This window comes from Garra rufa, chromosome 13 (assembly GCF_049309525.1).
Source record: "Garra rufa chromosome 13, GarRuf1.0, whole genome shotgun sequence".
Lineage (NCBI taxonomy): Eukaryota > Metazoa > Chordata > Actinopteri > Cypriniformes > Cyprinidae > Garra > Garra rufa.
The window spans coordinates 34,068,938-34,096,932 of NC_133373.1; the positions used below are offsets into that span (position 1 = coordinate 34,068,938).

The 27,995-nt window shown below is 33.6% G+C and overlaps 1 protein-coding gene across 1 annotated transcript; it reads left to right on the forward strand.

Moving 5' to 3' along the window:
* The first annotated feature begins 55 nt into the window (after positions 1–55).
* On the forward strand, positions 56–27,995 carry gtf3c2 (general transcription factor IIIC, polypeptide 2, beta). The gene is made up of 18 exons (XM_073816544.1): positions 56–261; positions 1,313–1,532; positions 1,990–2,320; positions 2,410–2,483; positions 2,593–2,670; positions 3,548–3,646; positions 3,833–4,060; positions 4,707–4,818; positions 4,907–5,018; positions 13,158–13,189; positions 14,698–14,827; positions 14,955–15,099; positions 18,252–18,413; positions 18,498–18,585; positions 18,668–18,787; positions 18,873–19,037; positions 23,316–23,423; positions 26,999–27,995. The coding sequence occupies exons 1-18, from the start codon at positions 78–80 to the stop codon at positions 27,218–27,220; spliced, it is 2,610 nt and encodes an 869-aa protein (XP_073672645.1). The 5' UTR covers positions 56–77; the 3' UTR covers positions 27,221–27,995.

The following is a 27,995-nucleotide window of genomic DNA, read 5'->3' on the forward strand; positions in this document are numbered from 1 at the left end:
ACATTTGTATGTAAAATCAACATTTTTCGTTACTTATAGACTGTGCTGGCTGGAGTTTTGTGGAAGAACAGGTATTAATGGCAGCTGCTGTCCTGAAGCTGGGCGAGCAGAAAGGCAAAAAAATGGGTTTGCCATGTGAAAAGGACACGGATGACAAACCGGCACAGATTAACCATGAGAGTAAAGGAGTGACTCAGGATTCAAGTGAAGTTCTTGACTCTTCAGAGTCACAGAAGATGGAGTCAAAGATGCAAATGCCTGGTAAGCATTGCTATATTAGTATCATCAAGATACTATTATAGTTTTGAATTCGTTTTTTGATATACACTGCCAGTCAAAAGTTGTTTTTTAAAGAAGTCTGCATTTATTTAATCCAAAGTACAGCAAAAACAGTACAATTGTAAAATATTTTTACTATTTAATACCTATTTTCTATTTGAATATATTTTAAAATGTAATTTATTTCTGTGATTTCAAAGCTGAATTTGTAGCATCATTACTCCAGTCACATGATCCTTCAGAAATCATTCTAATAGTCTGATTTGCTGCTCGAAAGACATTTGAATTATTATTATGTTGACAACAGCTGAATTTTACAGGTTTCTTTTATGAATAGAATGTTCATAAGAACAGCATTTATCTGAAATAGAAATCTTTTGTAACATTATAAATGTCTTTATCATCACTTTTGATCAATTGTAAAGCATCCTTGATAAATAAAAGTATTAATGTCTATAATTTATTTCCCCAAAAAATATGCGGACTCCAAGCTTTCAAATGGTATACTGTGTACTATTAAAAAAGCTTTTATTTCAGATAAATGCTGATCTTTGGATCTTTCTATTCATCAAAGAATCCTGAAAAAATGTACTCAACTGTTTTAAATATTGATAATAATAATAATAATAATAATAGAAAATAAATGTTTCTTGAACAACATAAATTAGCATATAAGAATGATTTCTGAAAGATCATGTGACACTGAAGACTGCTTTGATCACAGGAAAAGATTACAATTTAAAATATATACAAGTAGAAAGAAGTTATTTTAAATGGTAAAAATATTTCACAATATTAATGCTTTTGCTGTATTTTGGTGAGCAGAAGATAATTCTTAAAAAAAAACATAAAAAATCTTACTGTTTAAAAACTTTTGACTGGTAGAGTATTTTTAATATTAATTTTAGTTTCATCATTTTGTGGTGTTTTGTCATTTTTATTCTTTTTTTTTTTTTTTTTTTGTCTAATCAAAAATGTATGTATTCCCAAAATGTTCTTTGACACATTTTTTTTTTGTGACTGGCTTTCTTAGGACAAACACCTAGCTCTGAGGTTCCCCCAGGGGTGGACCAGGAAAACCCACTTAATACAGAGGAAACGCAAAAGAAGCAAGAACCTAAGACAAAGACTCCTGCCAAACGGAGAAGAAAGGAGATCATTCCACAGACTCCACCACAACATGACAATTCAGCAGTCTCTGATACTTCTGAACTCAATTCTAGTGGTCGGCCCAAGAGGAGAGCTGCTAAAGCGTATGCTCTTCAGTTGTATGCAGTTTCACAAAATCCATACAGCATGCTGTATGCAAAATATACAATTGCTTGCATTAAAACTGGTAATTAAACAGCAGTCGTATGCAAAAAAAGAAAAAAACATTAAGGAGACATTACTACTGTATTCAGTTTTTAAATTGCAATATATATATATCTTCAGAAAGCAATGCAGAATAATCAATGGTCAGATGACATGTTCTGATCAGGACTTGAACTCAGGTTGTTCCACACATGAGGCAACAATCTTAACATTGAGCTACACACAAAGTGACTTTTTTTAAAGAAAGAAAATTCAGAAACAAAAACATAGATGGAAGTAGAAACTTAAAATTCTCTAAACAGTTTTGGCACAGCATTTCAACACAGAAAACATGTTTGTTCTGATCAGCTGCAAATTTTGTAAAGAATGTTTTTTTTTCTTTTCTGTCCTGATTAGTGCTTTAGACTATCTCCACAAACTTGCCAAGGATCTTGGTGCTCCATCAGAATCTTCCATTAAAGACCGTTCACCGCCCAAATCTGGGGAAGCAGATGGCGCTGACCAGAAAAAGAAAACGCCAAGGGGAAGGGGGACGAAAAGAAAAATTCCAGATTATGAAAGCGACTTAGATGACGATGAGGACTTTTCCCCTGGAAAAGACGAAGAGGAGGAAGATGATGAAGAAGATTCAGAGCCAGACTTCAGCTTGACTTTGGAGCGCAGATTATCCAGACCATCCAGTAAACCATCCAGCAGACCACCCAACAGACCACCCAGAGGAAATTACGTGAGTTTATAATCAGATACTTATTATGATTTTGACATTGATTTCCGTATATGCACTGTCAAATTTTTTAATTGTGTTATGCTCGATAGTGTCTGCTTCCAAATGGATTGGCTAACAATGTCATGGAGCCTGTTTGGAACTGTTTTAGTAGAACCAAAAAATTGTAAGCCATCCACTTTTCACAAGATGATGTAAAATTTAACAATTACTATTAACTGTATCATTTGTATCTTGATAATGCTTGTCCTTCTTTCACCCAATGCTCTTGCTAGCCGGGATGAAAACCTTTCCCCCTGGGTATTTCCAGAGTGGATTCCTTCTGCCAAAGATTGTCATTTCTTGTCTAACAGGTATTCGTGTACCTAAATACCACATAATATTAATCCAAGAAATCTTAAAGGATTAGTTCACTTCACTTCCACAACAAAAATTTACAGATAATTTACTCACCCCCTTTCCATCCAAGATGTTCATGTCTTCTATGGCGCCTGCGAGTTTGAACTTCCAAAATGCAGTTTAAATGCAGCTTCAAAGGGCTATAATTGATCCCAGCCAAGGAAGAAGGGTCTTATCTAGCGAAATGATCAGTTATTTTCGAAAAAATTGTAGAATTTATACACTTTTTAACCATAAATGTTAGTCTTATCTTGCGTATTCTGTGCACCCTGGTTCAAGACAGTTAGGGTAGGTGAAAAAACTCCCAAAATCGTACTACATCACTGTTTTACCTTTTTTTGTAAAGGCCGTTTGACCTTCTTTGCACGTTCACTTTGTAAACACTGGGTCGGTACTTCTGCAGCGATGTAGGGTGATTTTGAAGCTGGAGGAGAAAATGTATTGAACTGGAGTGTACAGAGTGCACATGCGCATCGCAGAGCTAGACAAGACAAACATTTGTGGTTAAAAAGTGCATAAATTGTAAATCTTTTAGAAAATAACTATTCGTTTTGCTAGATAAGACCCCTCAGCTAGGAGCTGAGTTTAGAGCCCTTTAACGCTGCATTTAAATTGCGTTTTGGAAGTTCAAACTCATTGGCACCATTGAAATCCACTATATAGAGAAAATTCCTGAAATATTTTCCTCAAAATACATAATTTCTTTATGACTGAAAAAAGAAAGACATAAACATCTTGGATGGCAAGGGGGTGAGTAAATTATCTGTAAATTTTTGTTCTGCAAGTGACCAAATCCTTTAATTTTAACAGTTGTTTTGTTTCAATTAACAGTGAGGCTGAAAAATATTTACCCCAGGAGAAAGAGTCCGCTTCTTTTACCTTTACACGGGAAAGCATCAAGGGACAGACCAAACTGCAAACGGTGAAAAGGTAAGATATCATTTGTTTAAGATATATTATTATCATCAATGTTGGAAACAGTTGCACTGCATAATATATTTGTGGAAACAAGCTGCATTTTAAATGGTAATCTGAATAATGCATAAAATAGTTCTGACCCCAAACTTTTGAACAGCAGTGTATGTGTACTCATATATAATGGTATCTAATTTGCAGATTTGAATCATTGCCATATCATTCTGAGCGCTGGGATGCTCTGTTCTTTGTGGGAGGTCCTGTACGGTCCTTGGAGTGGTGCCCATGTCCTGACGGGGCGGCAAAAAGACAGTATGCCGCCATCTACTGCCACAAAGGCATGGACGACGAACACAAAATCAATAAGCTGCACACAGGTCCCGTCTTACTGCAGCTGTGGGACATCGGAAACCTTCAATGCAAAAGCAGGTAACCCAGATAAGACACTTACTGATTGGCTTTAAAGAATAAGTTCACTCTAGAATTAAAATTTGCTGATAATTTACGTCATCCAGGATGTTCATGTCTTTCTTTCTTTAGTCGAAAAAAAAAGTAAGGTTTTTGAGGAAAACATTCCAGGATTTTTCTCCATATAGTGGACTTCAATGGGCATCAATAAGTTGAAAGTCCAAATTGCAGTTTCAACGCAGCTTCAAAGGCTCTACACGATCCCAGCCGATGAATAAGGGTCTTATCTAGTAAAACGATTGGTCTGTATACTGTATACTGCTCATCTTGCACTAGCTCTGTGTCCACGACTTTGGTTAAAAAGTGTATATACATTTTTCACTAGACAAGACCCTTATTTCTGAGCTGGGATTTTGTAGAGCCCTTTAAAAGCTGCATTGAAACTGCAATTTGGACCTTCAACCCACTGGTCCCCATTAAAGTCCACTATTTGGAGAAATATCCTGAAATGTTTTCCTTAACCTTAATTTCTTTTTTGACTGAAGAAAGAAAGAAATGAAAATTTTAATTCAGGAGTGAACTAATTCTTTAAGAGGAAATGTTGTTGTGAAATGTTTTATAATCAAATAGTATATATATATTTTTTTACTTTATCATCACTCTTCAGGCCCTCAACTGCTCCCCATCTAGCATATGCTTTGGCAATAGATGACGGCTGCATCTGGAATATGAGATGGTGTCCTGCGGGAGTGTGGGAGCTGCCTTCTACCAGCAGAAAGGTAAGAAATTACATTAGATCAAAAAGTCTAAGAATATTCTTTTTTTTTTTCATTTGTATCTAAGTAAATGTATTTTTGTTTTTCTCAGGCTCCACAGATGCCTAGATTAGGTGTTCTAGCAGCAGCTTTCTCTAATGGAACCATTGGTGTCTACAGTCTTCCACACCCAGAAGCCCTTGCAGCACACCATCAGAGTAAAGGTGAGTAAATGGTGAACTGCATAGCTAGTGCGTCTTATTTGTATAGTGGGGTTATTTATTTATTTATTTATTTTTTGTTTAGTGTTTTAGTGTGGTCTACTTGAAATGAAGACAGTCAAAGTTTAGTTTTTCATGACTATTTTTTACACTCTCTGTCTCTTTGACACTTAAGGCTTTTTTTTTAGAACAGAGATATCCAATCTTGCTCCTCAAAAGCTACCTTTATGCAAAGTTGAGCTCCAACCCCAATCAAACACACCTGAACCAGCTAATCAAGGTGTTCAGGGTGTTGGAGCTGCAGGAGAAAGGTTAGAAATCCCTGCTCTATTGTAATGTGGTCACTCCTGATTTAGAAACTCCCAGGAAAATAATGTGCAATGTGTTGGGTCTTCCAGAAGAGGGCAGCACAAGACAGAAGGGCCTCGTGCCAAGCGCTGTAATGCATTTGCCCATTACCACTAAACAAATGCTAATTTATCTTGTACATCTGTGTTTATTTTTTGCAAATATTGGAAAACAGAACACACTGAATTTCCTGAAATTGTTTGGAAGATTAATTGATTAACTGCTGTCTGTCTTTCTTTCTTTCTTTCTTTCTTTCTTTCTTTCTTTCTTTTAAGAATACTAAAACTAATAAGTATTATATAATTGTTATTAATAATAATAAATCACCTTTAATAAAAATAATAATCATTTTTATTACTATTATTATATTATTAATATTGTTGAATGAATAGATTAATCAAATCAAATTATTATAACAATACAATAAATTTTAATCATTAATTCATGTAATAATAATTATATTAATAATAATAATTACAAATAATGATTAGTAAAATTTAATTAGTACAAATAATAATTGGTGATACAATAACTATTATTATTTATATAATAGTATATTTATTATTTAAATAATAAAAAATAATTATAATCATTATTATAAATAATAATAATTATTATTATATTAATGTTGTTATTTTACTCTTTAAGTCTACTTACTATATAAGTAAGTATCAAGCTTTTATTATTATTTAATGACTGATTAGATAAATCAATCAAATCAAATGATTATAACAAGACAAAGAAAGATTAAAATTCATTCATTAAATTATTTAATAAATGTAATAATATAATTTATTATTTATATAAAAATACTAATTATTATTATACAAGTAATACTAATTATTATTATTATTATTATTATTATTATTATATAAGTAATACTAAATATTATTATTAATAATAATAATAATTAATAATAATATTTTTACAACAATTGTTGTTGTTATTATTATTATTTTACCCCTTAATCTACTTACAATATAAGTCAAGCTTTAGCGTCTTACAACATGATTTCAAACAAATATTTTTACAAGCTATTTAGGCACATACATGTGGATTATTATATTAATAATAATAATAATTATTATTATTATTAGTAGTAGTAGTAGTAGTAATACAATAACTTTTATTTATATAATAATAATAATAATAATATATTGTTTAAATAATAATAATTATTATATATAATAAAAAAGTTATTATTATTGTTTTATTGATGTTTTGTTGTTATTTTACTCTTTAAGTCTACCTACAAGCTTTTATTATTGTTTAATGAATGAATAGATCAATCAAATCAAATGATAATAACAAGACCAAGAACAATTATAATTAATTCATTAATTTAATAATAATAATAATAATAATAATAATAGTAATAATAAATGCATTTATTATTTATATAATAGTAATTATCAATATTAAATAAATGGTAATAATAATAATTAATTATTATTATTAATAATAATATTTAATAATATAATAACAACATTATCATTATTAATATTATTTTTCCCTTTAATCTACTTACAAGATAAGTCAAGCTTTAGCCTTTTACAACATGATTTCAGCTATTGTTAGCTATTTAGGCACATAAATGTGGATTATTTTATAAATAATAGATAATATGATCAGTATTATATAAATAATAATTAAATATTATTATTATAAATAATAGTTATGTATTATTTATATATTAATATTAATTACAATATTTTTATATAATATATAATATTTATATAAACAACAATAATAATTCTTATTATATAATATATAATATTTATATAAACAACAATAATAATAATTCTTATTATTATTTTACCCTTTAAGTCTGCTAACAATATAAGTCAAGCTTTAGTATGTTATAACAGGATTTCAAACTAAAAAATTTTTAAAGCTATTCAGGCACATAAAAGGGGATTTTAATTTATTTCATTGCACATCTCAAGGCCTCATACTCTGATAAAATGGCCAGCGTAGGCTGATTGTCCCATGGGAGCTCATAATGGCCTCTCCTCGGAGAGTGCTGGGAACAGACTGATGACCTGCCATCCACTGCATCATTCTCTGTTTTCCTCTTTTCTTTCATTCTCTTAAACACACATTATCTGTACTGTTTGTGTGTGTGTTTGCAAAAGATTATCCTCCCAGGGCTTCTCATTCATCACAGTCACAGAGAGAGAGCTAGAAAAAAGAAGGGAGGGTCTAGTGCCTATTTGAGTTTCACTGCCTTCAGCCCGTTTGATTAGCAGCCCCCCTTTTCACAGCAGTGAAATGCTGCTTATCTACAGTTATACTGATCTCTCCTCCTAGCTGAGTCTGCTTTATAAGCTATTGACCGTTCTGCAAGCAAAAAGCTGATTTTTTCAATGACCATCCAAACATATCGATGTATGACTGAAGTTCAGTAAATAGCAAACACTTTAATATGTTATGCAGCTTTTGATGTCGCAGAATTTTAATTAATAGCTTTCTGCAAGTATGATATACAACTTTTTCAAAATCGTGTGCGTGTGCGTGTGTGCGTGCGATCTCCCTGTAGCATTGATCTGCTATGACTGTGTTTACTGACTGTATCTAGATGCCAGCCTTGGGTTAACATGATGAATGCACATCATAATTTAATTGATTGAGCATACAGCCTACCAATCCATCATATCTCAAGAGCAGATAATATATTTATACTGAGTGATGTAGTCTACTGTTTAAAGATCAAAGCTGCCAATTGAAAGGTTGCAGGTTGAACCCGGTAAGAAGCGAGCCGTTAACTCTTTCCATTATACCACTGAGACCTCATTTGTAACTTGTGTAGCAGTCTTGTTTAAACATGATAGAAACCTTTCTTCTTTATGTTGTGCCTAACAGAGCAATTTACCTGCTGTAAAATTATTGTTTTACAGTAATAGTTGTTTTACGAAACAGTAATGCAAAATTGTGTTTGCGATGTTCTTAATTGAGTTGTTAATGATGTTATATTAATACGATAGTAATATAAATTTTTATTAAAATAAATTAAAATTAAATTTTGAATGTTTTGAATAAATGTAAATGTATAAAAATAATTTTTTTAAAGAAATTAATGTTTTTTTTTATTCAAAATTAAATATATTGATATTAACCAAAATGACATTATGCTACAAAACCTCTCTATTTCAAATAAATGCTATTCCTTTCAACTTTCTATTCCTGGAAAAAAAAAAAAAATTCAACCAAAAAAACACAAAGCAAATGTGGTTTCGTTGATTTATAAAATTTAAATATTATATTATATAAATGTTTACTTAAATAAAAATATATAATTTAAATATCAAGAACTTACTATTTTAATACATATTGAATATTTTAAACAAAATTGAATAATAGCATATGTAATATAATATTATAATGTATATAATAAATTATATATAATATGCACATGCACATCATAATTTTTATATTTTATTTTGCATTTAATTTTACATTTATTATTTTTAGTTTTAATTTGAATTTAGTTTTATTGTCATTTTGTTTGTTTTTAATTTTTTTATTGTTTAGTTGTCTTTAATTTAGTTTTTTTGTTGTTGTTTTATTTAATTTTGTATTTTTATTTTTGTTTTTTTATTTTATTGTTTTTGTTTATGCTTTTATTTATTAATATTTTGTTAATATTTAATATGCATATAAATGTAGATGAGCATGTTATTATTTATGTTTTTTATTGTTTTTTAGTTTGTTTTATTTTATTATTTATTTTGACTTTATTTGATGTTTTTGTTTGTTTTTAATATTTTTTAAATTTTTGTTTAGTTTACCTTTTAATTTTATTTTCTATTGCTTTTTAAAAGTTTTTGTTTTATTTAATTTTTATTTAATTTTTGATTACCTTTTATTTTGTTTTTGTTTAGGCTTATTTATTAATATTGTATTAATTGTGCATATTAATGTAAAGGAACATGTTTTTACTTTAGTTTTTTAGCTTTTTGTTTTTTTACTTCAGTTTTAGTTTTATTTTTTATTTAGTTTTTTTATTGGGTTTAAATATTTTTATTGTTTAGTTGTCTTTTAATTTTGTTTTATTGGAATTAGTTTTTTGTTCATGTTTTTTTATTGCTTTTTGTTTTTTATTTATTATTATTTTTATTATTATTTTTAATTAATATTTAGTGTGCATATAAATGTAAAGGAACATGTTTTCGTTTACATTTATTTGTATTTTTTTTAATAGTTTTTTTTTAGATTCTTACCAATGCATATTACTAATCAAAAATTACGTTTTGTTTTGATGCATTTGCAGTAGGAAATTTACAAAATATCTTCATGGAACATAATCTCTTTATCATTTTTGGCATAAAAGAGAAATTTGTAATTTTGACCCAAGCAATATATTTTGTGGCTATTGCTACAAATACACCCATGCTACTTATGACTGGTTTCATGTTATTTTTTTATATAATATATTTTTTAAATATAAACCTGGACAATTAACACACTTTTAAATACATTGTCATACACATCCTCATCCGTATGAGTAACAAACTTTGCATTACCCTAAATATACCAGTAAACAAGGGCCATTTCATTGCTGTCCTCACTAATTTATCATTCAGACATCAGCTTTTGTACTAGATTTCTCTAGTTATTGAGTCGTGATACTGTCCATCCTTCTGGTCCCTCTGGAGCCCTCTGTGTGGTAGACTCAGGCCCTGCTCCAGTAGAGATAAGAAACCAACTGCCCACGTTCATTAATGAACCATCTCTGTTTCTTCAGTGCTGCCAGTGCCTTATTCTCTATGTTTGTGAGCTTCTAATTCATTGATCCTACTCTAAGCTTTAATGTTTTCCTAATTACACTTTCCTGAGCCCAGAAGGAGCTGTTCAGATGTAACAAATGCTTTCTTTAAAAATCTCTTTCTCAGAAAGGACTGAAGCTGTGAGTGTCAATTCTTAGTGGAGTCTTAAAAAGGGAATTTAAAAGAAAGAAATCCTGGTTGAATGTGCATGGGTTTTTTGAATGGATATTGTCCAACTAAAAAAAATGTGTGACCTTTCAAACGCTATTCTTTCTCTCGCTGCTCTTTGTATTCCCCTTGTATTCTCCTGATATTACCACAGAAATTGCTTCTCACACTCCACCAGTTTAACATCTCCACACTGGCCCTGGGATGGGCTCGGAAACTGTTTCCTGTTGACAGCTGGGCTCACTCTCCTGAAGTCTTTGGTCAGTGACCCGGCAATGAGCTCTGGCCAAGAACTCCTTCCACCCTCAGGGAACTAACCTTCATTACTGAGCGTACAATCCTTCTAACTGACCTCAGACATGCTCTTTGGCTTTTAAAGCATGTGTTTGTTGCAGAGAGTCTGTTAGAGAGACATTGTGCATATAAATGACAATCTTTTTTGGTTGTTTTTGTTCATTTGTGTCTTTTATCCCCTTTTTTGTTATCTTTTTAATGTTTTTGATTGTTGTTGTAGTTGCTTTGCTTGTTTTTTTTTATTTAGCTTTTTAAATATATATATATATATATATTATTTGTTGTTTTATTTAATTTCATTTTGATTTATTGGTATTATTTTTGTGTTTATGGATTTTTATTTAGTTTTTTTATTGCTTTTTCATCAGTTTTTATAGTTTTTTTATATTGTTATTGTCTGGTTTTATTTATTAATATTTTGTTTTATTGCTTTTTATTTTGTTTAGGGTTTTTTTTGCTAATATTTATTTCTTATTTATTTATTGTAGCTTTTTTGTTTTATCTTTTTATCATTTATCTTGTTTTTATTTCATTATTATTATTATTATCATTGTTTTATTGTTTATTTGTTGAAATAGATTTTGTATTGCTTTTGGTTTATTTGTGTTTTTTATATTTTTTTTCTCTGTTTTATTTTTTGTTGTTTTTTTAGGTTTTTATTTATTAATAGTTTGTTCATTTTTATTGCGGATGTAAATGTAAAGGGACATGTTTTTTATATTTGTGTATTTTTTTTATTTAGATTAGATAAGAATTTTTTTACTTTTTTATTGTTTTGTTTAGTTATTTTTAATTTGGTTTTGTATTGATGTTTTATGTTTTATTTAATTTAAATTAGTTTTATTCACATTAGTTTATGTATTTTTATTAAGATTTTTTATTGCTTTTTTATTTAGTTTTTTTTTTCATCTTTTTTGTTTTTATTATTATTTTTATATTTTTATTTATTAATATTAATATTTTGTTAATATTTATTATATTTATTCTAGTTTGTTATACTTAAGTTTTTATCATTTATTTAGCTTTTATTTGATCTTTTTGTTGGTTTTAATAATATTTTTTAAGTTATGTTGTTGTCTTTAGTTTTGTAATGCTTTTTTTAGTTTTTTTTATTAGATTTAATTTCAGTATTGTTTTGTTTATGTAGTTTTAATTAGTTTTTTTATTGCTTTTTAGTTGTTGTTTAGGCTTTAATGTATTAATATTTTGTTAATATTTATTGTGCATATAAATATAAAGGAACATGTTTTTTATTTTGGTTTATTTTGAATAGTTTTTTATCTTTTTGTTTGTTTACTTTTGTTTTTATTTTTATTATCTTTTAGTTTGCTTTTTTATCTTTTTAGTTTATTTAAAAAAAAAATAGTGTTTAGTTGTCTTAATTTAGTTTTTTTTTTTTTTATTGCTTTTTTGTTGTCTCAGTTTAATTTTTTCTTTAGATTTTTATTTGTTTATATTTCTTCTAATTTTATGCAAACCACTGTATTCATTTGAAAATTTTTGTACTGTAGATTGATTATTGGTTTGTTTATCGATTGAAAAGGACCCACAGTAGCAATTATTGGACACGTTTCAAAAGGCTAGTGATAAAACAGTTAACCACATTCCCACTTCCCATTATGGTCTCAGGTCTGGAGGTTTTATGGTAGATAATTATAAATAGGTTTTCTCTGAAGTGAAAGGGCGTCCTGTAAAAAAGGTGACGAGAGAGACACAGACTCCTCCCTTCTCAATGGAGATAATTTACTGGCTTGTTTTCATCAGACAAGGATCTATAATTGAAATGACAAAAAAGATGCATCGCTACACAGTTGTTAGTATTTGAAGCCATGAATTTCAGCCGAATACCTGACACCCGTTTCCTCCAGGCCTGTCAATCAAAAAGACCTTAGTCAGCCCAGAGAAAGGGCCCCTGGTCAGGGCTGTCTGCCACGCTGCCAGAATGAGTGGATCAAAGGTGCGATGCTTTATCGACCTGATCGACCCGTCACCGCTCTGTACGGCTTCGAACTAAAGCTAAGAGGTTATATATCACTTCTGCACTCATACACACACTATTTCTACACACAGTGTCTGTCCACAGTCTCACACACTTTCAGACACGTGACTCTATTCACCACCTCTAGCACTTTTGTTTTATTTTTTCAGTTTATTGAGTCAGTTTAATCCAAGAACTTAAATTTTTTTTTTTTAACTTTGATTCAAACTTTCAGATATTGCAGTTTTTAGTACCTTTTGTGTTAAATTGGTTTCAAATAGGGAAACCAAAACCAGCCCATTTAGTTCTAATGGTCCAAGAGAGAGAGTGGAAAATGGTCATAAGCTAAATCATGACTCTTTTTTTTTTTTTTGAAAAACCTCACATATGAGATAAAATGACTCCTTTAAATGATGACATTAAGCTAAACTGCTGCTTGTTTACACTTTACTTTATTTCAAATAAGCACATGTCATTTGAACCTTGTTCCTTTGATTGTTTTTTCTGATATATGCAGTCATGTGTTGACTAGTAATGCTCCTATCTATAAGTGCACAGCATTGAACGCATTTATGTGTTTTCCAATAGGTGAAAGCAGCCAAGCACCGCTGATATGCCGGGTAGGTCAATATCCACTCTGCTAGCATGCCTCGTATTCTCACAGATAAGACCTCAGCCTTTATTTCATTCCACACGTTAAATGACGTCTTACACATTCATTGCGTTAGACCTAAAGCATTTAAGCATCTGACTTGAATAGCAAGAGATCACTAGAATGTTTTCTTGAATCTGAGGTGTAATTTTCACTGTAGCTCAATTTCACAGTTGAAGTGACTTTTCACTAAAACTGTTCTCGCTATGGCTCCTCTGGGCCGTTTTATGGGCTGTCTTTGTAACATTTTCACACATCCAAGAGATGATCTTCTGGAAATTAGCTGTCATGGTAGAAGGGGCTCCTCAAACAAAATGTTAAATGCAGAGGATTAATGCTGAATTTGTTGGATATTGGCAGAACGAAATAGCTATTGACTATTGAGCAAATGTTAAATTGTGATTATCATGAAATCCTTTATTATTGAGTTACTTTATTTATGAATATTAATTATATATTATAAATGGTGCATGTTAAACTTGATGTATCCCATTAAAGGGATAGTTCACCCAAAAGTGAAATGTCTTTCTAAACCTGTAAGACCCTTGTTTGTCCTGAGAACATAAATTAAGGTAAAGCCAATGAAATTCGAGAGATTTCTTACCCTGCATAGACAGCAACTGACACATTTAAGGCCCTGAAACGTAGTAAGAACATTGTTAAAATAGTCACATCCGTGGTTCAACTGTAATTTTATTTTTATTTTTATAACGTGCAGCGAAGTCTGACACAGAAGAGAAGAAATTGTTGAATAAAGTTGTAATTTTAATTTTATTTGAGCACAAAAAGTATTCGTATAGCTTGATAACATTATGGTTGAACCACTGATGTGATATAGACTATTTTAACTATATCCTTACTACCTTTCTGGGCCTTGAACATGGTAGTTGCTGTCTATGCAAGGTCAGAAAGCTCTTGAATTTCATCAAAAATATCTTAATTTGTGTTTTGAAGATGCATGAAGGTCTTACAGCATTGGAACAATATGATGATGAGTAATTAATGACAGAATTTTCATTTTTGGGTGAACTATGCCTTTAATTCTTTTATCTTTACAGTGTTCTGACCACAAAACCAGTGATAAGTAGCACAGGTATATTTGTAGCAGTAGCCAAAAATACATTGTATGGGTCAAAAATCATTAGGATATTAAGCAAAGATCATATTCAATGAAGATATTTAGTAAATTTTCTACCATAAATATATCAAAACGTAATTTTTGATTAGTAATATGCATTGCTAAGAACTTAATTTGGACAACTTTAAAGGCGATTTTCTCAATATTCAGATTTTTTTGCACCCTCAGATTCAAGATTTTCCAATAGGTTTATCTTGACCAAATATTGTCCTATCCTAACAAACCATACATCAATGAAACACTTATTCAGCCTTTAGATGATGTATGAATCTCAATTTCAAAAAATTGACCCTAATGACTGGTTATATGGTTTGTTTTATTGTGGTGTGTTTTTGCAGGTGAAAAAGGTTTTGACTCTGAAGATGGGCTCTAACCAGGCGGATCATAAAGGTCAAAGTGGTTTGTGCTTTGCTATGGATTGGCTCCATGTCAAGCCACATAACCTCTTGGCTGCTGGCTTCTATGATGGTGATTTTATATGTTCATATGTCTAAAGGCCTCTTTGTTCATCTTAACAGAATTACTGATTGTAAATACCTTGGTGTATATATCACAGTATTTTATGTTTGGGATTGTTTCTCTTTACTTTCTCCAGGTCTGGTTGCTTTATGGGATCTTGCTAGTAAATCTACGCTACTGAAAGTCAGGTGTCCAGATGAAGGTGTGTCTCTCTACCCGTACCACTGTTTTCATGCTCATGATGAAAACATCCGGACACTGTGCTGGTGCAGAGGCTCAAGGTAAGAATCATGGCAAGATTATGAGGTTGCTGTTGTTTTTATTTGATTGGTGATAAAGATTTTTATTTAAAATATAAACCCAAATTTATTCAGACACCTCTCATATTATCACAGTGTATTCGCTATAGTTTAGAAAATGGTAATAAAATATGACAAGAGTTCATAGTTAAAGTGTGTCAGAACAAATTCATCTTGATAATGTCAGGTAACTTTGATAGAAAGGTATGTAATGGATTACAATCAACCAAAAATTTAGACAACTGTTAGTATGATAACTTTTACACAACTATCAATGCTTTGTTGACCAATTACCAAGCAATGCTTAATTTTGTTCAGTCTGTGGTGTAAAAAGGTCGCATTAGCACTTAAAGAAAAAGCACTTTTTTTTCAGAACTTTATTTTTCAGAAAATATTAAGAAGAATATCTGTTTTTAACATATTAGAATGATTTCTGAAGGATCATGTAGCACTAAAGACTGGAGTAATGATGCTGAAAATTTAGGAATACATTGGGAATAAATTACATATTAAAAAATATTCAAATAGAAAGTAGATTTTTTTTTTAAATGATAAAGTGTCACAATATTACTTTTTATCAAATGAATGCAGCCCTGATAAGCATAAGAGACCTAAACTGTATATAAACTGTGAAAATATTTTATGCTAACATCTTTTGTTATGCATGATTTATTTGATTTGTAGCATCCAGTATCATTTATTTCAATGGCATTCGGAGTGTATTTAAATCTTCATGTTTGACATTAGCTGTATGATATTCATGCTATGATACAGCCCACCCGTGGATTTTCTCATTTAGTAACAGAAAAGCAGTCTAGATCAAATACATTACCATTCCAATCATGTGTTGTTTCAACATCAGTAGTTTCAGTAGCCCACTCTTAGCACTTACATTTAAACCACTGTGACCTTATAAGAGATTCCTGTAAGTGGCATTAGAGAAGTTCATTTGGAAAATGACACCCTATCCCACTCACCACAGGAGGCTAGTGAAATCAAGTGGAGATTTCTTGTGTTTATATATATATATATATATATATTTTTTTTTTTTTTCTGGTTCTGTAGACTCTCACAATGTGACTGTTTGTGTAGAATTTAGATATACCTCAATCTCAGCAAAAGCAGAAAAGTCTCTGAGTGTCATTGCTCTGAAGGGTTGCAATTTGTATGCATGTACTAAATTTCAAGCATTCAAGCAAGAGGGTTGGAGGGGGGATCAGCTGTCTCCCCTGTCCTTTTACTGTCCAAATGCGTAGAGGAGAAGTACACACAGTGAACTTGCATCATAATTTTATCGTACACTAATCTCAGGGACAGGACACTGGCTCACAGCAGCCCATGTCCTTCTTTTTTGGGGATGGTGTGGTGTAGTGACTGGTAACTAGAAGCTTACTAGTTTGGTCTCTGCACATTGCAAGCACTTAAAGGAATAGTTCACCCAAAAATGAAAAGTTGATGTTTATCTGCTTACTCCCAGGGCATACAAGATGTAGGTGACTTCAGTAGAACACAAACAAAGATTTTTAACTCGAACCGTTGCAGTATGTCAGTCATATAATGGCAGTCAATGGGCTCCACAGCTTTGAGAGTAAAAAAAAACATAAACAATCACTCTGTGCAAGAAACTAAATAGTATTTATATCATTTTTACCTCTGATCCACTGCAATGTCCAACTGTCCTGAGCACATTCACAACAGCTGGCGTGTTACGCGTCAATGTGCTCTGGCATAGTAGACATGCGTGGAAGTGATCTGTCGCGTGCATACGTCACTAATTGTTTTCACAATGCAGAGAGATTGTGTATACAACGGCCAGTCAAAGTGGTGATTACTTGCAACCTGATCCTGATTGTTGCAACCGATTAAAAAGCAAAAGACTACGTTTGCTTGCTCGAGCTCATCCGTTGACTTTTCACCGACTCCCAACTTTTGAGCCTGATCGACTGAAGTTACGGTTGCTTGCCAGTGCTTGCCAGACCGGGGGGTCGGGGGTTGAGTAATAGGGATTACCCACGGTAAGGTGGGTATTACCTAAGGTATTTCCTAATTCCTAAAGGTTAATAATTAACAAAAAATGTGTATAATTGGTTACACAGAACTTTATTACATTAATTTAACACCATATACAACAGCCTACTTGCTGCACAGTCTGCAACTTTTGTTAGGACAGCTTATTTTGCGGGGCTTCCTAAAAAAAAGATTCTAAAGCCCTATCATATGGAAAGTCTTTCTGCTTGAGCAGCACTAGTTGAAGCCTGAAAATATTGTAAACCATAACATAACTAATTACACTGGTCGGACTAAGCTCTGTTTCAGACTGATACCTCCGGTTCAGGATGGTCCTCATCCTCATCACGTGCCTTTTTCAGTTGCGGAAAATACTTTTCAATACTCATCTGGATTGAAGCAGCAAACATTCAGTGTAAGAGTAAAGAGACGACATAATTTATAATACGTTTATTTGATTCACAGCTGCTACATATAGTGTTTTGACCTCGACAACCCAACTAGGCTAGCCTACATTTTACCGCAAACTTGCGACTAGTTAACTTTCTAAAGAAGGCGCAATCGCGTTTGCTAAGGGTCGGGGCTTACAGTAACATCAACACACTGAAACTATTGTATTCAGAATATAAAATATTTTATAGCACTTTTTAATCTGTGATTGTGTGTTAAAAGTGTTCACGAGATACCAACCTTTCGCCAGCCGTCTTCTCTCCACAGATGATCCAGACAGATGTGGTGTGCACGGAGGGGAGGGGCTGTGTGCGTGTGTTTGTGTGAGGGAGAGAAGCGTGAGTGACAGAGAGATGAAGAGCAGGGAAAGGAAATGCAGTTGAACGAATTCGCTGCGTGTTTTAAATAGCGTACAAAAGAATAACGAAACGCAATATGTGACGGTCGGTATTGATATTTTTGAAGATATTTTTGATTAAATCTGAGAGCTTTCAGATTCTGCATAGACAGCAATGCAACTGACACGTTCGAGGCCCAGAAAGGTAGTAAGGACATTGTTAAAATAGTCCATGTGACATCTGTGGTTTAACCATAATGTTCACAAGAGTACCATGACTTATTGAAAAAAGCATGAAAGCATGATATAATGTTTTTTTTTTTGTTGTTGTTGTTGGCAGTAACTTGTTGGTGACAGTCGGAGATGACCGAATGGCTAAAATGTGGGATATAAGAAAAACCTACGTGCCTCTTTTGGCAGTAAAGCGCTGCTTGTCTCCTGAAGTGTACTGGCCCCTGTTTTGGAGCGGCATCCTGATGGCTCAAGAGTGTTGCTTTGCCACGTCAGTCCACAAAAATTTTGCCATCTTGAATATATGTTTTGAATTGAATATTTTTATAATAATTCATCTTTTTTCTATGTGTAGGTTTGGACAACATGGAGTTCACTATTTTGATTCAGGTTACCTTGGAATCAAACCTTACTTTGTGTGTCCTAGAAAAGCCACTATTTGGGTATGTAGATGTTTCACACATACCATCTCTAAATGGTTTGGTATTAACAAAATTGTTTAATAATTACAGTTTTTTTTTTCAGAGCCTTTCTATGTCTGATTGGATAAATGCTTTTGCCGTTGCGGACAATGCAGGAGATTGTTTATTTAGTTTGCTTCCTGAAATGGACGTCGACCCCAACACTATCAGACGACGGAAATATGTATGTTTCTATGTCATTGTATTCATTGAATTCCCACATTTGCAAACCTTAAATTAACATTGATTCTTTTGCTCAAACCACTCAGTCAGTGTACAGGACAGACATGGTCCAGTTTGAACCTGGTCAGAGGCCTGAAAATGAAGAACAGGAGGAGGATTTGGAAAATAATGCAAGTAATCCTAGGAAGGAGCCGCTGAGCTACAAAGGAGCGATCAGAAAGTACTATCTCCACTTTCATGACTTAGACCTGGTGAGAAACTTTTAAATGGCTTTTGTGCAATCATTATTTAATTTCATCATCATCATCTGTCTAGCAGTTGAGAGGTTTTCAACAAAACAAGCAGTTTGACAAGGTCGCCGTGCTTGGGAAATGATGTAGGAAATCAAATTTTGAGAGTATTGATCTTTTGTTGTCACATAATCAGTGCTTTTTTAGTTTTTCTTTCATTCAGAGCTCTGCACAAAATAAGTTTGTGGGTTTTTTTTTTTTAACAGTAAAGGGCTGCACTGCAAACCTTATCAGGCAGGCTCATGAATATTAATTATATAATGCATTTGACAGACACTTATCTAAAGCAACTTGCATTGCATTCAAGGCACACATGTACATTTTATCAGTTCTTGCTTTGCCTGGGAATTAAACCCATGCTATTGCCTTGCTCTACAGTTTGAGCTACAGAAAATTTGGTAATTTTAATTTTAAAAACTGGTTTGTTGAAAAGCAGGGGGGTGCTAACCACTTTCGAGTTACCTAAAGGTGTTGTTTTATGTGACTGGCTACATTTGTGTCTTTGCACATGATAGTTCACCCAAAGGTAAAGATTCTGTCATCATTTACTCATCCTCATGCCATTCCAAACTCGTAGCATTTGGTTAATCTTCAAACCACAAATTAAGATATTTTTAATGAAACCTGAGAGGAAACCGATTGAAAAAGATCGAAAAACTTCATAAAGGTATGCTGTTATTAACAAACACTCTGACGCTCTGTGTCAAAACAAATTCATCTTGATAATGTCTGATAACTTTGATAGAACGATATGTAATGGATTACAATCAACCAAAAATTCAGACAACTGTTAGTATGACAATATTTACACAACTATCAATACTTTGTTGACCAATTACCAAGCAATGCTTAATTTCATTCAGTCTGTGGTGTAAAAAGATCGCATTAGCAATTAAAAAAACAAAACACTTAAGCAAAACATGGTCAGATCAAAGTGTCTGGATATTTTTTGGTCCCAAACTTTTATCAGTTTTACTGGTAGTCCACTGTATGAAGAATTTTTGGGTATAATATGTCACAGTTACATAAATTAACTATTAATTAACTATTAACATAAATTAGTGTCCAGCACCCACTAGTAAAAAAATATAAAAAATTATATCTGGTGTCTGAATAATTTTTGGTTTGACATTATAAACATACATACATAGAGTTTGTCTCGAATAGAATACACAAGAAACAATAAGGTTTGTAAACACAAGCTTCCGTGTTTACAACATGTGCACGTCTTTGTGTTGATCATTGTTTAGATGTAAATGAAAGCTTAAAATAAATCTGTTCATCATATAAAGTGATTGTATTTCTTCACAAGTCTTGGATTAATCCATTTAATTAATATAGAGTACTTTTATGATGCTTTTTTATGATGACCTTTTTTGGGTGTTTTAGTTGTATTTACTTTGTTAAAAATATCTTAATTTGTCTTTAGAAGACAAATGAGGGAGAGTAATGGCAATTTTCATTACTGTGTGTACTTTAAAATTAAATAACTGGATGTAAATTGCTAGAAGTAGGAGGGAGGTCTCCACCCCAGTTATAATAGTTGATACGCCCCTGATTTTCTGTATATTTTTCTGTATACAACATTGACTAGTATGTATGTGTTTGCAAGACCATGTAAAAATCCATTAGTGGCCTCATTAATGTGTGAATATGATACTGCTGTGTGTGTGTGTGTGTGTGTGTGAGCTGTGTGGGATAGCAACTGTGTACTGCAGCCTATTCCACAGATCATTACACACGGACTGTGCAGGTGCCGTGGCCGGATTGGATTTATTGGCTTAGTTATTTTCCCAGCACACCTGAGCGAGTGCAGGAGAGCCAAGGAGTGCTTTGTGCATGTTAGCGTAGTGGCACCTCTCTCTCGTATCCCTGTGAGACTCATCCTGCATCTCATGTGTTATATGTTGATTAAGTTCTGCACCCTTCATTAATTTAAAGTCATGCCCGCCTGGAGGCCTACACCCCCCCCCCATCACAGAGATGCTCCATCTGTTCTGCCGTCTCACGCTTCAGCGCTCCACCCCCATCTGTTCGTCCATCCACGGTGGACTGCACATGTCCACTTTGAGACCACGGTCTGGAGCAGGCCAGAGCTGTTTGAATTTGAATTGGGCTAATTGAACAAAGGAACAATGCTCTGAAAAAACAATTTTGAATGATAAGCAAAAGAGCAAAAAACTGGTCTGAATGATACCACTGCTCTGTGACCACTGTTGGATTAGCTGTAGTAGGTGGGACAAACAATTATATATTTTTAAATTCATTAATAGTAGAGCAGAATGCAACACCAAAGTCATGGGTTTAATTTCCTTGGTCGCTTCAGAGTCTGCTTTCATTCCTACTCCTCTTAAACATGCCGAGACAGATTCTTACCCTGTTCAGTGCTGAACTGGCAAGCAATTCCAGCTGCAGTGTTGAACCGATTCTTCATTGAGAGTCTCTGCCTTATCCTATCTTGTCGTGCATTTGTCTTAGTGGATGACCAGTCTTTTTGGGGGACTTGAATTAATTGGTGTCATTGTACACCTGCAATATTCGAGAAATCACATATTGGAATCACCGACTTTGTTAGCAATGGTTGAAAGGGTCACCTCTTTGGCCTTCATCTGGACAGCCTCCTGTTAAAGGGTTTCAGTCGCCTTAGAGCAGCCTGCCATCTTGCAGTCTCAGTGGAAATTGGAGGAATGGTGCCAGTTAAACAGGGTTCGTCATTATAATTAAAGGAGAAGTTTATTTCTAGAACTAAAAAAAAAAGATCTTGTGAAAAAAAGATGTTCATGTCTTTCTTTCTTCAGTCGTAAAGAAATTGCTTTTTGAGGAAAGGATTTTTCTCCATATAATGGACTTCTATGGTGCCCCGAGTTTGAACTTCCAAAATATAAATCAAACGATTCCAAATGTGGTTGTAACTTCTAAATCGTCCTATATCGCTGTTTTACCTTTTTAAGGGTGTTTGATCTTCTTTGCAATGTTCATTTTGCAAACACTGGGTCTTGTATTTCTGCAGCAATATAGGGTGATTTTGAAATGATTTTTGAAGTTAGAGAAAATAAGGTGGGAGTTTTTCAACATAATCTGACTGCCTTGAACCGGAAAAAACAGTTCAGACAGAGAAATACAAGATGAGCGTTTGAGGTTGAAAAGTATATAAATTGTAATGAAAAAAAAATCTTTTGTTAGATAAGACTCTCCTTCCATGACTGGGAACGTTTACAACTGCATTTGGGATCGTTTGAAGCCGCATTTAAACTGCATTTTGGAAGTTCAAACTTGGGGTACCATAGAAGTCCACTATATGAAAATCCTGAAATGTTTTCTTTACAACTGAAGAAACAAGACATGAACACCTTGGATGACAAGTGGGTGAGTACATTATCTGTAAATTTTCAATCTGGAATTGAACTTCTCTTTTAAGGAAATTAGCACCAGGTGCCAGATTAACACTGATAACTTGGAGGTATCTGTAAGTGTTTTCTAATTTTGATCTGTTCTTTAATTTTCTGTTCTTTTTCAAATATCTCATTCAAAACCAAACTGTGAGATGATAAATTGAAACTAGACTCACTGGGTTTCAGTTGTGATCTAAATTTAATACTGTGACATTTTGAACGTGACATGGATTGAAATGAGAAGTTGTCGATGATACCCTTATAGAGTGTTTTTTTACAAAGGCCATATTGGCGGCACTGAATGTAAACAATAACACTAAACCGAACTGAACTTGCTATTTTTTGGTGAGTATTCCTGCTGCAAATGGTCGATTATTGTCATGTTTTGGGCTGTACTAATCGGTCAGACCGGGAAAAACATTCAGAGTACTATAGACTGCCAAAAGTTATAACAAGTCAGCGAGAAGAGTGCAAAAAACTGTCTGAGGAACAAAATGCATTTGTGGTTGGCCAAACTGAAACAGGTTTTCCAGGGCAAGAATCTTGACAACATTGGTGTTTGTTCATATAATTTCTGGTCAGGTAGGTGAAATATTAGGCTAGTATCTTAATATTGTGCCCTTTCCTACTCACTAAGTCCTCTATATGATTGAGCAGCTTCCCCACGTTTTTTTTACTTGGTTTAGACAGGTAACTTTTAGACAGGTAACCGGTAACTGACCAAATCATGACGTAAGTGCAAACCCTCTATAAGAACTGGTGGTATTAGTCATGCTATGCCTGCTTATCTAATGCTCTCTTAATTCTGGAGCAGGTATTCACACCATTTTTTTTCTCACTCTCTCAGGGGAACTTTGCTAAATGTGAAACTCGGCCCATGATGAAGCACCTGCAACAGTATGAGGTCAAAGGTGTTGCAAAAGTGGACCAGATGCCACTGAGCGCACTCTACAAGGTGAGATTGCATTTATCTATACAACAGCACACAAGCCCAGCTGAGGCCCTCACTGACACCTGAACCACCCTGTGAGTGTAGAGCTGTGAAATAACCTGAAAGTCTGCATATGATGCCTGTTTTATGCCAGGATAACCATCTGAAATCCAAAAAGAATTTTTAGTAGTAGTTGACCACCTACAAGAGAGCTGTGTAAAATAAAATATGATGTATCCACCTTTTTCATTAACCAGAAGTAAGCTTATGAGGGAGACTTCTAGTTCATTAGCTGTTATAGGGAAATAACGAGAAGAATAACAATGTGCAGTAAACAGTAAAACTGTTTGCACTACAAAGCAGTGTGTTCATAATTAAGATAATACATATTACAATATTATGGTAAGACAAACCAATTTGCAATATCAAGCAGCAAAACGAGCTGTTTTGTACAGCTGAAAATAGCTGGGCATGGATGAGACCAGAAGCCAAACCCATAAAATGTACAAATGGCTGCGCCCGCTCTTACGTGAAGAAACAAGTAGATAAATATCTAGTTTAATATAAGATTTTGATATTGCTTCTGAATATGTTCCCCATAAGGTGACCCATCAATAATCACCTTGTGTAGACTGAACCTGTATTAGCTGTATTGTTACTTGATTTAGATAAGCTATAGTTGTATGTAGCAGTGTCAGTGCACTGCTGTATTTGCACAGGCCAGTGAAAGAGAGAGAGAGAGAGAGAGAGAGAGAGAGAGAGAGAAAGAGCGAGTGGTTTGCTAAGAGTTAAGCAAGAAGATGGACAGAAGCTAATGGCCTGTAAAATTAGGAAAATGTCACTCTGGATCTAGAGTGGATGATGGGAGGAAAGCAGGAAATCAGCCTGTGTGGATTGAGAAGGTGAGTTTTTCTGAATAAGACTCTGCACGATAGGAAATCGTTAGAAATATCTTAGATATTTGGGGGTTGTAATACCGAAGGATCTTACAGAACTATTTCAATATAATTACTCACCGATGCAAAAGAAACTTAAAGAGGATATAGAAAGATGGAATCTAATTCCATACTTAAGTTTCAGTTCAAGAATAGACTCGATTAAAATTAACATTCTACCAAAATTACTTTATTTATTTCAAACCCTACCGATAGAAATAGACCAAAAACTATTTAATGAATGGGACAAAATGTTGTCCAGATATATCTGGCAAGGTAAGAGACCCCAAATCCGATTTAAAACCCTCCAATTGACCAAAGCAAAAGGGGGATGGGGCCTTCCTTCCCTCAGAGATTATTACTGGGCAGCACAATTGAGACCCATGATATACTGGTGTAATCCATCCTACGATGCTCAGTGGAAAAAAATTGAAGAGGGTCTGACTTCCATCCCCATACAAGCACTTATAGCCGATAGCAGGGGTGCCGCTAAGGGGGGGAAAGTTAGGACAATTCTAAGGGCCCACGCCCTTTAGGGGCCCCCAGAGATCTGCTTTGGTGTGGTAGGGGGGGCCCAACCTCATATTTTGTCATAGGGCCCAAAATTGCGAGCGGCGCCCCTGGTCGATAGCAGCCTGCAAGAATTCATAAAAAATACAGAAAACCCATGCTTAAAGTTGACACTTAAAATATGGAAAACAGTAATAACAGAGTACAAATTAGAAGAGGATATTGTGGTCCTTAAATGGTGTGCATATGACACACAGTTTGTCCCAAATAAATTAGATACGAGATTTAAGGAATGGACAAATAAAGGAGTATGCAAGATAGCTCTATGCAAGATAATAAAGGATAATGCCCTCCTTAGCTTTGAACAAATTAAAGAGAAATATGCTCTAGAGTCACAGGACTTTTATCGCTATCTGCAGCTGAGACACTTTATCAGCGACAAGTTAAAGTATATATCTGAATCAAGTAATCGGCTGTTAGATCTATTTAAAAGGGTTTGTGGTGCAAACAAAGATAGGGGTATTATTTCAGGTCTATATAAAGGGCTTATAAACAAAAAAGCACATTCAACCATGTACATCAAAACAAAGTGGGAAAGTGAAGGAGGAATTGATCTGTCAGAGGATGAATGGGAAATAATCTGGGAATATCAATGGAAATGTAGCAGCTCACAGAGTTGGAAGGAGTTTGGCTGGAAGAGCCTGATAAGATATTTTATTACACTTTATCAAAAATCACACTATAAAGGTACCTCCCCAGCCTGTTGGCTAAAATGTGGAAATATAAATGCAAATCATTATAATGTTTTTTGGGGCTGTCAGGTTATTAAAACTTATTGGAAGGAAATACATAAAGCAATACAAGAAATTTTTGGCAGCCAACTGCCCTTGCAAAGTAAAGTCTTTTTTTTGGACTCATGCCTGATGGATGGACAAAGAGAGACAAACACTTGTTTAGTATTTTGTTAGTGGCAGGCAAAAAGGCACTTACAAAAAAATGGCTTTCACAGGAGAGTCCAACATTGACCATGTGGATGCAGATTTGAACTACAAGAAGGACTTGTTTGTTTTACGTTGGAAAAAATGGATAGACTATATAAAACCACACAGGCCGGACTTTGATTTGCTTAACCTGAGACAATAATATGTTGTATAACCATACTTCACTCCCTAAGTGTTCAAGTTATTGTTTTTGTTTTGTTTTTTATGTTCTTTATTTCTGGAAAACAGACATTCATGCTGACACTTTGTGATTAATATTTAAGACGGATGTAGATGCAACAATTGTTACAGAATGTCAATAAAAACTAAATTTAAAAAAAAAATCGTTAGAAGGATTGTGTAGTGCATTGATGTAATGATTTGTTGTTATCACTCTACATTAAAGGGTTAGTTCACCCAAAAATGAAAATCTGTCAGTAATTAACTCGTAAGACCTTCATTCATCTTCAGAACACCAAGAGCTTTCTGACCCTCTGCTTGTAAACAGACTGACATGGAAGAGAATAGATTGTTGAATAAAGTAGTTATTTTGGTTTTCACTGTCGTCACATGGACTATTTTAACAATGTCCTTACTACCTTTCTGAGCTGTGAACATCTCAGTTGCGTTGCTGTCTATGCAGGGTCAGAAAGCTCTCAGATTTCATAAAAAATATCTTAATTTGTGTTCCAAAGATGACCAATCCTACGGGTTTGGAACAACATGAGGTCTCAGTAATTATGTTGCTGTTGTTTTTTAATTATTCTTTATTTATTTATTTATTGTGTTGTGAAATGTTGTGTAAAATCCCAAACATCATTTTGGAAAGGTGAATTGTGGCCAAGAAAAACTGGACCTCTTCCAACCGCAGAATTGTTTATTGTTGAGCAGAGCCACATGCACAGAGTGATTAGAGCTGTGCTGAAATGTTTTATTGCTGGCTGTATAGTCCAGTGACCCACAGAGGACATGCAGGAACAGAAGGTTAAATGGACCTTTGTAATTACTAATTAATCTGAGTAGAGGTTCACAGCATAAAAATATACCCAGGGGCCAAAATTAACACTACTCGAGTGGCAAATGCAAGTTACTTACCACTTTAAGTGTTGTGAATGTTTGCATGTCATTGATTTGAATCAGTCTACTTAAGAAAATCTGTTTTTATGCATTTCAGGTCCGTTTTAACCCAAACATGGATGCATACAACTGGATCCTGTCGGGCGGGCAGTCGGGTTTAGTGCGTGTGAACTGTGCGCGTGGACTGAGCTGCTCTGTGATGCTAAAGCAACTACGTGAAAGTCAAGCCCAGTTTAGCGCCATGTTCCAGTCTCAGGAGCCTGATGACTCTGCAACAGCTGTCCGTCACAGCACAGCGGATACAGTACAAGTGCACTAGTCTCCACCCACACACTCTCTCAGATCTATCCTGAAATGAACTGTGCTGAGAGACTGAGAGACTTTTATTTTTTGAAAACTGATGACACTTTTTATCCTTAACTTATATTGAAAGAAGGAAAACTATTTTGATACAAGCCTCTGCATATTGCTGTTTTTATATTTTTGTGTGTTTTGTTTTTAGTGCTGTACAGCGAGGAACATTTTTTGAACTTCTTTGCATTATTGTGAGGCTCAGACAGAAAGTCTGTTGTGTTGGTTAGTTTAGTATCTTTATCTCAATATGTTGTCCTTTCCTAGGTATGTGTGGAGAAGGAAATCATCAGCACTTATATAGTACCCTTTTCATTTCCTCTTGTTCTAGTTAAGTGCTGTATTATATGGAAAGCCATTTCCGCCACTGATTAGAAAAAGGTAATTGCTTTTTATCTTCCAATTCTGACTTTTTTTTTCTCAGAATTGCCTGATATAAACTCGCAACTGTGAGTTATAGAACATGCAATTCTGAGAAAACAAAACGTGCAATTCTGAATTGAACTGTGAGATTTAAACTTGCAATAGTGACTCTTCTCAGAATTGCAATTGCGCGATTGTGAGTTAAGTCAGAATTGTGAGCTATAAACTCACAATTCTGAGAAGATATCAGTGTTTTATTTCTCCTCAAAATTGGACTTTATAACTCGAGTTTATATCTCACAATGTTGAGAGAAAAAATGTGAATTGCGATAGAAAAAGTCAGAATAAGATCAGAATCAGATATAAACTCGCAGTTACGA